Consider the following 17,117-nt stretch of genomic DNA (forward strand, 5'->3'; position numbering starts at 1 on the left):
TTTAAAATTAATAGGTTCTCAAATTTTGTTTTTACTTAATAATAATTATGATCTATTAATTAAAAAATATTATATAATAAAAAATATTTAATTTTAATAAGATTTAATCTATTGAAGGGTAAAGAACTCATTGCACTAAATTTTATTGAGCTCAACAAGAGTTTTTAGTTAATGAATAGGTTTACAAAAAAAAAATATCATAAAATTACAAATTTTGTTTTGACAAAAAAAATAATTAAAAATGTTATTATTAGGTTTTTCTTTTGATATATTTTTTATAGTATATTTGAAAGTTAGAAAATGTGATTGAGAATGAATTTAAACTCTAACATTTGTGTATCAGAAAATTTAAAACAAATTTTTAAGTTTTCTGGTACACATGTATTTTAAAAAATTTGAAGTTTATTTTTCGGTATACAAATATGTTTTTTGTGTACCCGAAAATTTGAAAATTCTAAACTTTTCAAGTACACATGTATATTTGAAAATTTAAAATTTGTGTACTGGAAAACTTTTTTAAATTTTTTCGGTACAATGTTCAATTTTTTTATAAAACACATGTTCAAAAAACTTTTTTTTTTAATTTTCTGAAAATTTAGTGGGGTAAATTTAAAAAAAAAATATTTATATAAAATGTGAGATAAGAGTACTATAAATGTAGTATACGTGGTATAATTTTCATTAGATTATCACCGTTCATTATATAAAATAACACTGCAAAATGCTAAACTAGGCTTTACTAATATCCATTTTAAGTGCAATTTCACCTCTTCTGCCTATAGTCATGCACTTTAAATAATGAATTCCCCTAAGACATTTATCAATGATAGATCTACTAGCAACAAATCCAAACTATTCTGGAGAGATACAAGTGAGAAGCACTATCTATTAATAAGATTATTTCTAGTGGAAGACAAAAAAAACATAAGACAAAAAAAACATGAATATGTTATTTGTAATCAACATATAATTTCATTAATTACTAAAATTGAATAAAGAACAAACACTTAAATTAATATTTTTTAATCTAAAAAAAAAGTTTAATTCAAATCATAAAATAAGAATAGTACAATTAAAATCACTTTGAGTCGGCCATTGTCCATTCATATTTTGAGATAAACATTAATGGACCATTAAGGAAAAAAAACACTAAATAAAGTTGTGCTGGACAAATTAAAATTAAAGCGATAGAAACAAATTTTGAGGTTTTAGTTAGATAGTTATAGCCTATATAGGTTAAAGAAATATTATTGCATTGCATGTTATTGTGGGCTTCGTCATCCCTTCAATCAAATTTGTCCCCCTCTCATTGGAATGAATTCCTTAAAGAAGGATAATAAATAATAAGTACCACAAAATGTAATACACCTATCTTTGTAAAGTAAAAAAAAGAAAAAGTTGTAGTTGAAAATTGAGTCTGAATTCCAATTGTATTGTATCTATGTGTCTACACTCGATTTGTAGTCATAATTCCTTAATGGTCCATTTTGTTTGTTACTTTGTTATGATAAGATATATGTAAGAAACCATAAGTTATCAATATGTTGTAGTATAATTCAAGGGTTAGTTGGTCAATTTATTATTAACCCGCAACGATGAGTAATTTTTTTATTTAAGCGATTACCTTAAGAAAATAATTATATCCCTCGACTATAGATCACTTAATTATTTGAAAAGTGTTGCAAAATGTTATTTTTAAGGACTACTAAGCTAAGTAAAACATAATTAAAGAAAGATAATAAAAAAATAAGTAAAAGATAAATTGTTTGATTGACTGATTGTGTGTTTAAATGAATTGTACAAATAATATTTATAGACAAAAATAACAGCACATATTATCGTATTGATCATGACCATGGTTTACAAATACTCGACTCTAAAGGTTGTGGCTTTAACAATAGTTAAACTCGGTAGTAGTGTATTAAAATGAGATAGTTACTCCGTGTTCGTGACACGACACATTTGACTTTATTTTCCTTCCATTTTAGGACAGGTTTGTGATACATGCATGTTCCACTCTTTTTTTAATGTACCCTATATTATAGTCGCATTAGTTATCATAAACTCCACATTATGAAATAGATTATGGGTCGAATTATCTATTCCATGTAACTTTGACCTACTTTAATATCCGAAGGAGAAACTGTGTTAAATTAATTGAGTAATATTATAAAAATGTACTTGATTATCAATTTTTGATTCACAAAAAAATTTCTTCAATGATATGAAGAATTTACGGGTATCTACACCGAGACCAATGTTTACCATCAACTTTTGATTAATGGAACAAAAAAATTGAGCAATATATATGTATATTGTGCAAGGATAGATCGCTAGCGCTAAGAGATTATTTGATGTGTATTTATAAGGACACATATTTCCATGAAATGGAAGTAATTAACATGTTTATTATTGAAAAACATTTATTTATTTATTTCATATACCACAATTCATAAAGAGTAATGTAAATATTTAATTGAAAGCGCTTTTCTTTTCCTTCATATGACCACCCTTCATGAAGATAAATTAAAAATGTTAATTATGGGAAAAAAAAAATTCCTTCCTCTCCCAAACTTGCATTCAGATTCCATATACATTTCTTTTGAATACATACATTCATTCAGAAATGTACTATGTTCAATATCAATGAAACCGTGAATCTCAAATATATATTCCAAAATATATATGCTCAATTTATACACATTATTTGTATTTTAAGTGCTAGGAAAAATATAATAATATTTTACTTAGAAAATTATATTAAACTAATTAAATTCTCCAATTTAATTATCAAACAATAAAATATCTCTTTAGTAAAAAAATAGAACACTCATTTGTGTATGTGACTTTGTAAGTTCAATGTTAAACCGATAATAGATTAATTAAATTAATATATTAATTAAGGTATGTGTCTAACTCCTTAACATTTGGATAACATGAAGTACTATTTTACTTTCAAGAACCACTAGAATAGTATAATGTTTTCCTCCATGTTAACTCTAAAGCATAATACTATTGTCAAACTATAAGTTAACATGTATGACAAGAAACTCATTTATTATTTCCTTCAATTTCTCTGGCTAGAGTTTTTCATTTTATCATAGAGTTCAAACTAATTATCAGAAGTTAATAGATCTCATTTGATTGATCATTAATTATACAAATATTTAATTGTACCAAATTATATACTTTCAACTAGTACCCTAAGGTGTTAGGTGTTTGTAACTAAAATACAATAAACAATTTGTTAATTACTATAGTCATCTCAAGTCAAAGAAAATTTATTATATTTCTTCTTGAGAGTTTTCTATTGATAGATTAAGGTAATATTAACTATTAGAAAATTTCAATTAAGTCATTTCAATGATCATATCAAAATATATGCATCATCTACATATATAAGTTAATAAATGAGATCTATTAATCTTTATCCAATAAAAATCATTACACATATATTAATCTATCTGAGTTATTGATGTCATACTTACAATAATCCTAAGATCAAGAATAATTTAAATTATAATGATAAAAGACTTATTTTTCATTATCATAATCTCTACCACAATAACAAATCTATTATTTTAATCAAAGTCTTATCAAATTAACTTTTTTAATATAGTAGTAAAAATGATAATAACATTTAATACTTTATTAAATCTAAAATTGATTACATATCTAAAATTGATTACATAATTGATTGGATCTTTAACATAATTTCCAACAAATTCTAGTTTCTCTATCTTATCATGTTTAAGTCTTTTCCAAACTCTAGTAAGAATAAATTGACGGTGGTACTTATCCTTAAGGTACCATGTTTAATTTTTATGAAAAGCAAAAACTCGTTATTTTTAAGAGGTGGAAAGAAAGCAAAAATGTCGTAATTATCAGTGTGAGTGTAACAGTTAGGATTAGACTGTTACAATCAACTTACCTATTTTTGGATTGATCCTTGTCTTTGTCATTTGGAGGTTAATCTTTTGGATATACTTGATAATTTGCACGGCCAACTGACTTTGAAAATTTGCACGGCCAACTGAGTAAGGATTATGGTAGTAGGCATATTCCCAAGAGTTTCATTCAAGTTTTTCCGGGATGGTTGGTGGCTATGTAGTCAATAGCGGATAACATAGCGTATCGGTCAACTCTCAAGACGCTATATTGTGTAATGGTATTGGCGTTAATTCGAAGAGTATAAGGGAACATTTAGAAGCAATTACTATTTAATACCATACATATATAAAGGCACAAAAAATAGAAAAATACAAAAACTAAAGAAACAATCATAAGTCATAATTTCAAATATTATTGCTACTAATATTTCAAATATAATATAAAGGAAAGTAGCACATAGTTCTAGCCTTGAGACTCAAAATAACACATCTAAGATTCAAACATATTAAAAAGTAAAATAATAATAATAATAATATAATAATAATAATAATAATAATAATAATAATAATAATAATAATAATAATAATAATAGTCCTCCCATTTTATTTAATGATGTGTCAAAAAAATAGTAACGTGGCAAACATATATGTGAATTAAAAGTCATTATGTTTTTAAAAGCCATTATTATATTCTTCTAAAATTTAAAACAAAAGCCAAAATTAAAATAAAAAAAAAAATATCAGTCCCAATTCAACCAAATCAGCAAGACATGTGAATCATAAAATCAAAAATCGACCACTTGTTCATCATCATCATCTGATTTTTTATTATTCTTGTTCAAAAATTGACGGCGGTGGTGGCAATGGAGGTGGTGGTGACAGCTTCTTTTGGTGTGCGTAGAATCTATTACTGAATGTTAGCGATTCATGTATCGGGTGATAGATGATTAAATGGAAGAATCGTAATCGAGTGAAATCCGATGACGGAGGCAAGTTTGAGTGGGAAATAGTAAAGTTCGATTACCAGCGGCGAAGAGGGAATAGGAATAAAGTTTGTTAGTGAGAGAGCGAAACATAATTGGTTAAACTGTTTAAAAAAAAAGTGATTATCACTCTCTCTCTCTCAAAAATAACTTTTCACATTCTTGCAGATACAACTTCTCCTTGTTGTTTGTGTTCTCAGTTTTGGAACTTGGAATGGAACAAGGTTAATTATTCTTGTGTTCTCCACTGGTTCATTTTTTATTTTAGGGTTCACATATCTTGCTGATTGAATTGGAGCTGATATGTTTTTTATTTTGGAATAATATAATAAAAAATTTTAAAAATATAAATTGTATTTTTGTAATTTGAAATAATATAATAATGACTTTTAATCCATATAGATGTCTGCCACATCACCATTTTTTTGACACGTCATTAAAAAAATGACAACTCATCATGATTTGAACTCAAATTCTGTTTGGGGGATCAAAACTGGGGACAAATAAAATGGGAGGACTACTTCTGTGATTCACCTAAAATAGGGGGACTAAAAACGCAATTATGTCTAATAATAAACAGAACAGATTTAGCCTCTAAGGCTCAAAACAACATTTTTTTGACATGTCATTAAAAAAATGACAACTTATCATGATTTGGACTCAAATTCAGTTTGGGGGACCAAAACTGGGGACAAATAAAATAGGAAGACTACTTTCGCGATTTACCTAAAATAGGGGGACCAAAAATGCAATTAAGTTTAATAATAAACATAACAGATTTAGCCTCTAAGGCTCAAAACAACATGTCTAAACATTTAAATAAAAACAAGTGATTCTTTAAATGGTATCACCATCATCATCATGTTCAAGCTCTTCCTCATCATCACATTCAAGGTCTTCATTGTCATTATCAAGTGCAATTTGTTATGTGTCTTCATCTTCTTACTCTATAATATGTTTGCTTAAACGGACAGATTGGTTCCTCATTCTTTATTGGCTCCTATTGATTGTTATTGGCTCACCAACCCCTGCCACATTAGCAACATCCTCCCAAGTATCATCCTCAAATACCAAGTCATCTCCAATTCCAACCGCTTCTTAATCTTCAACCATTTATCCCATCAACCACTCATTATAATAGTTTATGTCCTTTAAGACAATGTGATCAATTAACTCACAACTGTCAAACTGGTTCCATAAATATTTTGTTAAACTTCACAAAAACCAAATCTTGCTACATTTGGTGCTCAAGCTTGTTTCTTTTCTTGGAATGAATCTATTTTAAACTTTTGAAAAAAGAATAGTATCTTCTTTGACAACCACTACATCAATCAACCAATTTCAAACAAATTAAACTCAAATGACATTTACTTACTTGCTTAAAAGTACTCCAGATGCACTCACAACATGAAGAACTGTATGTCAAACTCAATACTCTAATTACAAACTTTTGCAAGTTAGAAACATGATATCCATAAGTTCTCCACCACTCAATTATAATGAACAACCAATTAGGATCACTATTAATACAACATCTCATGTAAATATAATTAAATTTACCAAAACAGTTCTCTTTGACTTACCAGGAGCCATGGTATTTTTTTTTTTCTTATTGCAGCCTTTAAGCTAAAGAGTCCCTTAGACCTCCTATAATATGCTAGTTATGTAGTAGCTTTATCCTCTTAATCAGTAGTAGCACTTAGCCTTTGAAGACAAGTGAGGAGTCCATCATTAATTTTGTTATTCTCATCAACACTTGCATCACCATAGTATAATTGGGGATTAAGATAATGACAAGCTGCATGACGTGGATAATGAAGTTAGCAATTTCATCTATTATCAATGATAGCAAAAACATCTTTGTACTTGTTATCATTATTATTGGAAGACTTCATTGTGGTTTCCTTGGCCTTATCTATAGCCTCATAGATGTAACCCATTGCGGGTTTTTTCTCATTATCAACAAATCTTAGTACTTGCACAGTAGGTCCCATGACCTTAAAACTATAGAACACATCATTCCAAAAAGATGGCAAGAGTACAATGTCTCTTGTATTTTTCCTTTTAAGCTCCTTGGATACACTTAAGATGGACGAGTCATCCGAGGTGAACATCCTACGAAGGTTATTTTTCATTTTGTATAACATTTGCAATGTAAGAAAATGAATAGCAAAACGAGTAATGCTAACCCTTACTAGTTCAATTTTGTCAGTGTATTTTCTCATCGTATTTAAGGTCATGATATGATTGTAAATGAAGCCGAGAAGAGTGACCCTTCTTTGGCATGCCTTTTTTATTTTTGGAAGTTTCCCAATATCTTCTAACATCAAATCGATACAATTTGCTACACATGGTGTTCAAAAGAGTTTTTGTCTTATTGCTTGTAATTTCCTATCTACAGTATCAAATAAACCTAAGTTTTGAAACTGGCACAGTTAAATTAAACAAGTAAAGAAAAGTATTCTTACCTGTTAAAACATAATTGCTATGTTGTCTATGATTACTTGCACAACATTTTATTCTCCCACATCTACCTCAAAAGCATCCAAGAACTCAAATAGTTCGTCTCCGATCTTCACATATCCGGAAGTATCAACGCTATTGACAAACGTTGTCTCACGTGGACAATTAACCATGAAGTTGATTAATGTCCTATTCTTGCAACATGTCCATGCATCAGACAGAAGAGAAAGAGAATGGCTGAAACGGAAACTGGAAAACAGAGCAACAAAGTGAGGGAATGAAGAAAGGTGCAACGAAAAAAGAAACTGAAAAATAAAGAAGAGCATGGATGAGAAGAAATTTCAGTAAGACCAAGAAAATGTTTGAGTGTACTTTGTTTTTATTAGGAGAAACAAAGTATTTTTTGTATGAGCACGAAGATGTGCCAATAAAATATTAAAAGCAAAAAGATAAAAACAATTAAAATAATAATAAATGGTTGAGGCAAAACAAAAAATTTAAATGCAAAAAGACAAAAACTAAACATTTTTTCATTGCATTTAATGTTACATGTTTTTTCTAGAAAAAGTATTTCGTTTTCTACACGAATCAGTTGCGATTGACGGCGCGAGACGCGACACGTTATATGTATCATTGGACCACCACAATGTGACACAATGGAGGAACTGCACGATGTTCATATGATCTATACTCCATCTTTTGATCATAAAGTTTTGGATGTGCTCTAAATTTGGGTGTGCTTACTTTTAAGGATGCTTATTTATTTGTTAATCCCCTTGGTGATAAGATTGGCTGGTCAAATTTGATTTGGCATGCTACGATTCTCCCTCTAAATATGTTTGGATGTTGTTTCTATGGATGATATTCTTTGACACTGATTTAGTGCTACTTTGGGGGTTGTGGTTGATCATAGCAATATACCATCTATTTTAATATTTGTAAAAGATCTTGATCATCTCAAGTTTTGGATATAATTAGATATTATGTTATTCACTCTTATTGGAACACACTACCACAATTGAAAGGTAAGAATATAAAGGAATATAGAGAAACATGAGTAACTAGAAATAGGGAACAGTTACATTCAAATTTAAAGCACGCTGGTAAAAAAAAAAAAAAATTCATCACAAGTGCAAAATAAGAAAGTACTTGTAGCTTAAATATTACCACAACTCTGTAAACATCAAAGAACAATTAAAATTAAAATAGACTAATTCCTAAGAGAAATAGAACTACAAATATCTTAGGCAACAACATTGTCAATTTCAGAAGGCTTGTTTTCAGGTTCAACAGAGACAACATTAGAATTCTCTGAAGGCTTGTTATCAAGTTCAACAGAGGGAATAGCTTCAGCTTCTGAAGGTTTGTTCTCAGATTCAGTTTCTATGGTCTTGTTTTCAGAATCCACCCAAAATTCAGTTTTCTTTCCACTTTTAGAAACAGTCTCGAAAACTTCTTGTGGCTTTACATTTCCTTTAACAGTAACCTTTTGTTCCTTCAAATCAATGTCAAATGATTCTACACCTATAACAACAAAATATTATTTTTATACAATATATTGAAAGAGGGGTTTAACAATTTGATGCACAAAGTAAAAGATTATAAAGTTTATGCACTATAACACTAATTGAAAGCTGTTTTTTTTTATTGTGAAAAATACAATATATATTGATTAATAAAATTTTCAGTTAAAAATATTAAGATATTAAATTGTCACAATTATTAATTTAATAAGATGATAATTAAAAATACCTTCCATTTTTTCCAAAACCCTATTGACTGCTCCAGCACATCCTTGGCATGACATTTTTACTTTTAGGACAACAGTCTGTAATCACAATTGGAAAATTCAAATTGAAAAAACATAAAAAAAAAAAAAATAAAAAAAAAAATCATACATTAACAATTTTATAACTTACACACAAAAGAAACACATTTATCCTTAGAATTCAATTTAAAAAGGGAAGATAAATGAAAAATGAAGAGAATGAGAACAAAGCAGGGCATCAGAAAAAGATGAAGGAATAATCTAAAGAATAGAATGATCTAAATATTCTCTATAATACAACTTTTAATTCAAGTGTAACCAATTATTTTTCAATAAGAGGGCAAATATTAGAAATGGGTTCAATGCTTGATGAGGTTATTTTTTTGTGTAGAATGTTAATCTAATTTGTTATAAATTGCTATTAAAAAAATGTGTATTGTTACAAACTAATAAAAACACAAATCTTGAATAATTATTAGAGGCCCCATAATCTAAAGATTTTTAGCAAACAAAACTTAAATTTGCTTATAAATAAAAAAAAAAAAAAAAAAAAAAAGAAAGAAACTTCAATTTGAATCTAAGAGAGAAATAATACCGAAATTTCAACTATTGACAGAGTTTTTTTTTCCGATGAAAACTAATACATGTACACAAACAACATTAATTTTCAACTCTTTAAAATTCAATTCTTTCATAAAATAAACTCTTTAACATTGAAAAAGTTAATACTAATATAGTATGCAACTTCTTACATATAAAAACCTTTTGAGCATATTATTGAATCTTCTTTACTACTATTATTTGATTATAAGCTGATTGAGTTGGGTTGGTCATAAAGAAAAATATATATTTTATTTAAAAAAATATATCATTAGATTTAAATACTTGGAACATCTTAAAAATTATAAAGTTTTATCATAATATATCATTTAATATTTAAAATACATCTACAAATACAATAAAATACTTAAATTAACAACAATTCTTTAAATAAATTTCAAAAACTAAATTATGATTATATCAATAATTAAAAATATATAAAAATATGTTCGCAAGTTTAAAATATTAAATTTATTATCCGAACGGAATATATTAGATTTAAATGAGATTAAACCTAAATTTAAATAGATTCGATCGTATTAACTTAGTTTGGATAATCAGATTTAATAGTTTACGCGTCCCCAAGAATAATTATAAGAATTAGAAATTCACTAATTTCATCACAAAACGCCTAAACCAAGAAACTAGATAAGGGAAAAGTAAAAGATAACCGAAATCCAAAATAAATAAATATTAACCACAGAATCACAATGATCAAGCACAAGATACAAGAGCAACAACAAAGAAAAGAGGCAAAAAAGTGAAGTACCTCAGAAGCCATGGTTATGTATGTGATGAGAGAAAGTAAACACACAAAAAAGAAGAAGAAGAATGTATTCACAATTGGTGGTTATAGAATGAAGGGTATTGGTAATAGAAGTGGTGCCTTTATAGCAAAACCAATATGAGTGTGTGGTGCAATGGAATATTAACAACGATCATTTCCCAACGCAATATATTATAGGTGGGCCATTGTAATATATGGAATTATTATGTTAATTACTAGATTTTAATAACTTTGATGATAAGATACTACTTCTATGTAACAGTTGGATTTTATTGAAATTTTATTATTAAGATTATTTAGATGTTTTTTAGAGGTGTCAAGATTTGAGTTTAATTGAGTAAAATAAATAAATTTAAATGATATAGACAAATTGACAATTTAAAATTTTCACTTATATTGAATAAGAGTCTACTATTATGTTATATTATCCATTTAATTTTGAAATTATTTATGTGAAGAGATAATGTAGATAGTTCTCATTTAGATTGATTTTATATTATTTTTTATATAAAAAAATTAAAGTGAAGGGATGGTGCTCCACTCCAAGTAGAGATATCGTTGAGACTCAAAGATTAGTTTGATTTTATATTAAATCTTTACACCAAATCATTGGAGTTAGTTTGATTTTATATCTAATTATATCTTGTATCTCAAATCAATTATATATTTTATGCACCATCAACGTAAATAATTTTACACAATCTATAAATCCTGATCAATCATCATGATAAAAGTAAAATATTATTAATGATTTAATGATTGTAATTGATTAATAATATAATTTTTTATTTACACTTAAGTGTATATAAATTAAATTAATATATATAGGGTGAAGATTTGATGACAAGAGTAACTTTATTAAAAGTTACTACGCTTAATAACTCAATATAAATGATAAGTTTTAATAATCAAACACACAAATTTTTATATAAATCTAGTAACTTATAATCTAAAAATCGATATTTACTTATATTTTTTAAAACTTTATTATACGTTTATTTGAAATTATTTAATAAAGTATTAAATAGTTTTAAAATTTTATACAACTTTTTTAAATTAGTTTATTCAATCAGAGCTTTTGATTTGTCGATTGGGTTGATGAAATTTATCGTTTATATTGAATTATTAAATATAATAATTTATCATAGAGTTATTCATGAAATCAGCGAATCATCACTCATATATATATATATATATTAAAAAAAAATTGAAACGTGATATAAAAAAAATTATTGGTTATGTAAACTAAATTTATAGTCACCATTTAACTCTTAAGGTTTCATTATTAGTTATTTAGTTTGATTTTGTATTAAATTATCAATCATATATCCGGTGCCTCAAATCAATTACATAATTTTATGTACTTTTTTGGGTCGATCCAAAGGTCAAGTCAATAAAGCTACAGAGCTATTTGGATTCTAAAGTAACTACTTTTCATATATATCTAGGCCTAATTAAAAAAAATAAATATATTTAAGTAGTATAATAAGTGAAATGTCTCGCAATTATAAAAAAAATACAATCAATAATATATTCAATTAAATTATTTTGCATCTAAAAAATGGTAGAAATTAAATAAAATTATAAAAAAAAATATTGTTGTTAGTATTAAAAAGACAACTATATTTTTATAATCAAAATTGTACTTTAAAGTTTGTTTTACACCTCAATAAATGTTGAATCGATTATTTTGATGATGATTTCGGTCATATCATTATTTGTAAGAAAATGTTCATTTGCCTTCCACTTTTGTCCATCCGCCCCTCAATACATTACCAAAAACAATTATCTGATAAAAATGAGCAAACATGAGAGGTTGAATGATGATTCATCTTATTTATAAAATAATTGAAGTACCTCTTATACTCCCTTTAATAAATATTGCTTATTAAAAAAATTACATATCTTTATGTATAATAGTTAAATAATTTATATAAATATTTCTAAATATGATATGATAACATATTATGATGAAATCTAACTAAATTCTGTGTAAAGATCCATGCATTTATCATTAAACTTTTTTAATTGTTAGATTAGATATGAACGATTTATATATTAAGAATGTAAATAAATTTAATATAAATATATTATATTTAGTTTTTTAAATTTTTTTTCAAATTTTTATAATGTAATATATATATATATATATATATCATTAATCACTTTGAATACTTCATTAACAACTAAAATATATGTCATTAATTAATTAATAAATATATTTTATTAATTATTAAAATATATAATATTGACCACTTTAGATAATGTCTTGCATTATCGTGATTAATGAGATATATATATAGATTAAATAAATGGTTAATGATTTATATGTTAATGATTAATGAACTATTTAAAATGTTTGATGTTATAAATCATGTATAGGTACATATGTTTCATAAAAGAACGTCTCAATTATAAAAAATAATTAAAAAATAATTAAATAATAATAATTGTTTAAATAGTATGAACGGTGTGAAGTATTATGTCAAATTTGTATATTCAAATATCATTGTTCATAATTTGTTTCCATAATTTTTTTGTAAAAAAATAATACTGTAATATGCAAGTTCCCACTTGACTCCCTATAAGAAAGTAAGAAGTCAGTGACAGGGTATGCAGGTTGGTGAACTAATATATCAACGTTTAATATGCAAATTGGTTATTAAAATTATAAGTGTTATTAAATTAATTTTTGAATTTTGTGAATTGATAAATACATTTTTAAGATTATAAAATATCAATTAAAATAGTCTTTATGTAAATTTTTACCGCTAGATATATTTTGATACGATATTGTTATTGATTATGTGGTTTATCCACGTTGATCTCACATCAATGTTATTTTCTCGATGACAAATTTAACAATGAAATTTTGTTATCTCATATATAAATTTGTGAGTAATTCTAATTATGTATGAATTGATTATGAACAAATTAATCCATATAAAAGATTTAAATATCGTTAGAAAATTAGTCTAAGTTATGATGATATTGATGTGTGATCAATGTTGAATAGTCAAATATTCAATTAAATTATAATATCTAACAAAAAAAAAATTATATATCACCTATTTTAATTACTATTTTATAATTTTAATAATATATTTATTAATTTACAAAATTCAACAATTAATTCACACACTTACAATTTCATAAACCAAATTGTTTATTCACTCAATGAAACCACTTTGTAATAATTAAAAGCAGAATTTTGCAGTACAATTGAAATACGATAGTACGATCCAATACTTCCTTTTTAAGCTAAAAATGTTGTCCTTCACAATTCAACTCCAATTAAATTAAAGGGGACATTTTTTTTTAGATTTTAGTTTTTAATTACGATAGAGTTTAGTTGAAGAAATATGATTGCATTGCTATGCCATGCAATAATGTGAATTGTGAAGTGGGCTTCGTCATTCCTCCAATCAAAGTTGTCCCCTTCTTAATGGAATATGAATTCCTTAAAGCATATAATGCAGTACAAAATGTAATATTATATCTACATGTAAACACTCGATAATTCGATTGTAGTACAAAGTTGGTGTCTCCACGACTTGGTTGTACTGCCACTCTCTCTTTACTATAAGACGGTACCCCAAAGGCCAATTCTTCATTCTTAAATAACCTCACCTAATTGAGTTTGCATATGTAGTATAATTGTATAGAAGATGAAATTTTGAATTATTGTCTAGTTGCATATAAGACACTACAAGGAACTTGTCTTTTAGTGTTAATTTTGAGTTTCGAAAAACTTTTACAAATCAATTTATGTCGCCAAAAATATTATTGGGTTGAGTCGCGGACTAAATCGTTCTCTTTAAGACGTTTCGCGGCATTGTCCAAATTGTACAAGAGATACTATCAACCGCGAAGTCCCTAAGATAAAACAACTCAAATACTGTAACACCCAGACATTTTATTTTATTTTAATATTTTACCTTATTAGGAATTGAGATAATTATTCTAAAAACAAATTGTCGGTTATTTTAATTTTTAATAATAATAATAAAAGCAACCGTTAAAAACACATGTCTTAGGTTGAAATATCACTTCTCCATTTAATACCACGTTACCCAATTTAACCTTACCCACGTCTGGCTTAAGGTTCCCCACTCCTAGTTTAACTTTCTCCATTTCTGTCAACGTTCACCACTTCTAGTTTAAGGTTTCCCACTCCTGCCTTAACGTTCTCGGCTGCTGGCTTAACGTTTCCCACTTGTGGCTTAGTTCATCCTTTTTGATAAAAAGGAAACAAAAACAAAACGGACGTCTTCCATTCAAAAAAAAAACACTCTGCGATATAAAAATGATTTAGGAGAGAAAAAGAGAGAGAGAGAGAACTTTGATAGAAAAGGCAACCGCCAAAAGAGAGAGAGGAGTAACTCCATTCCCGAATTTGTTAAATCAGTATCAGAAAAACATCGATTGCTCATTCATTAACCGTTAGATCGGGCTGATTTTTGGACAGCAGATTCGCAATATTCAGATCCACGTTTTCAACGGTCGGATCGGCGAAATGACGTTTAGAGAGGGAGAAACCGTGCTCGCACAGCAGCATGTGTGAAATGAGTGAGACAAGAGTTTGTGAAACATAATTCTAAATATAACTTTAGTAATGGTAAGGGCATCACTCCATCCGCTTTCCTACTTGAATTATATGTGATATAAATGTATCGTGATGTTATATATTGATTTTGTTTGTGTGTTATCTTTAAAATGAATATTAATAATGGTTGTGCTTGATATGCTCAGATTGTGGAAAATGAATGTTATATTATACGTTGTTATAATGGTTGTGTTTGACATGTTGTGGTTATTCAAAGTGATTACTTTGGGTCTAAACTAGATTGATTTAGAACAAGGTTGAATGATTTTGGACGTTCTGATTGAGTGGTCTATACTGTTACTAACAAAAGTGTCTACATTCATACATTCATACATTCATTCATAGTCGTGTGGTGGTGCGTCCATAATTAGTTGGAGCCCACAGATCCTTGCAGGGATGTTGAGCTAGTGGTGTTGCTTGGAAGGAGCCACGAAGCTCGAGTTAGTGGTGTTGCTTGGAAGGACCCACGAAATGCCCTTGCGGGGGAGGCGATATTCCAGAATCATTACATTGACATATAGATTAAGTCATAAGGTCTGTTTGAGTATGCATTGAATTAAGTATGATTAATGCTTTATAAAGATAAATGATACATTGTATTCCCTGATAATTGGTTGGTCGAAATAATGTTATTAACGATGTATATATTATACAATGTTAATAATGAATGAGAATGTTAATAATGAATGATGTGTATATTATGGTCATGAATGTACATGCTGCTAGTTTCGGGTGAATTAATATGTGATATTGTACTTGTTTTTATTATTGTACCTCTTAATTGTTTGAGTGAATTAATGTTATTAATTACGTAAACACTGTACTGTTATATTTTCTAGTTGGATGGATGAATTAAGGTTATTAATTACGCAAACACTGTACTGTTATATTTTCATTGTTATTGTAACTTTAGTGCGTTGTAATTTTTAACTATTAAATGATGTACTGTATTTACTATATATGCATGCATATTTGCTATGTGTTTGTTATTTGGAGATGACCCTTACATTTGACAGGACGTCACATATAGTGTTATTTGAGCGAATAATATCACGATCAACCTAATAGGAGAAATGCGAGAAAGTACAATAGCATGTAGTTGGAGGCTCCGAGATACTTTTGTATCGGTGTTAGACTTGTTGGGCGAGTTTTCCAAAAGTCCAAAGATTGTGACCAACTAGAATTTATGTTTGGGTAGTAAAACATCGAGAGTTTTGACTCTAGGAGTTTCTTTTGTTTAATGTATTAAATTTACTTTTAGTAATTGCAAATACTCTGATTTATTATAATGAGAATGTTAATAATGAATGATGTGTATATTATGGTCATGAATGTACATGCTGCTAGTTTCGGGTGAATTAATATGTGATATTGTACTTGTTTTTATTATTGTACCTCTTAATTGTTTGAGTGAATTAATGTTATTAATTACGTAAACACTGTACTGTTATATTTTCATTGTTAGTATATCTTTGGTGAGTTGTGATTTTAACTGTTAAATGAAGTAAATGATTTATTTATATTTTGCTATAATGACTATATATGCATGCATATTTGCTCTGTGTTTGTTATTTGGAGATGACCCTTACATTTGACAGGACGTCACATATAGTGTTATTTGAGCGAATAATATCACGATCAACCTAATAGGAGAAATGCGAGAAAGTACAATAGCATGCAGTTGGAGGCCCCGAGATACTTCTGTATTGGTGTTAGACTTGTTTGGTGAGTTTTCCACAAGTCCAAAGTTTGTGACCAACTATGATTTATGTTTGGGTAGTCAAACGTCGAGAGTTTTGACTCTAGGAGTTTCTTTTGTTTAATGTATTAAATTTACTTTTAGTAATTGCAAATACTCTGATTTATTATTTTTTGAAATATAATTAAAATAGTTATTAAATGATTTTAAAGTAAATGAGTATTTAAGACAATCATAAATAAATAAAATGAATTTGTAATTTTACGTTTAGAATTTCGGTAGTTAATGTCCCAAAAAAAGCGGGATATTACAAATACACTG

At 27.4% G+C, this 17,117-nt stretch overlaps 1 protein-coding gene across 1 annotated transcript; it reads right to left on the bottom strand.

The window, feature by feature from the left end:
• Positions 1 to 8,378: 8,378 nt before the first annotated feature.
• LOC101501437 (copper transport protein ATX1-like) lies at positions 8,379 to 10,632 on the bottom strand. Its single transcript, XM_004489459.4, has 3 exons — positions 10,474 to 10,632; positions 9,089 to 9,164; positions 8,379 to 8,860 (listed from the first exon to the last, which is right to left on the bottom strand). Exons 1-3 carry the CDS (start codon positions 10,483 to 10,485, stop codon positions 8,580 to 8,582), a joined length of 369 nt encoding a protein of 122 aa, XP_004489516.1. The 5' UTR covers positions 10,486 to 10,632; the 3' UTR covers positions 8,379 to 8,579.
• Positions 10,633 to 17,117: the final 6,485 nt, after the last annotated feature.

Source organism: Cicer arietinum, chromosome 3 (genome assembly GCF_000331145.2).
Source record: "Cicer arietinum cultivar CDC Frontier isolate Library 1 chromosome 3, Cicar.CDCFrontier_v2.0, whole genome shotgun sequence".
Lineage (NCBI taxonomy): Eukaryota > Viridiplantae > Streptophyta > Magnoliopsida > Fabales > Fabaceae > Cicer > Cicer arietinum.

Excerpts from the sequence above, each read along its gene's own strand:
- LOC101501437 (XM_004489459.4), bottom strand. Across the intron at positions 8,861-9,088 it reads GGTTTTGGAAAAAATGGAAG|GTGTAGAATCATTTGACATT; the intron begins GTATTTTTAATT and ends TTGTTGTTATAG.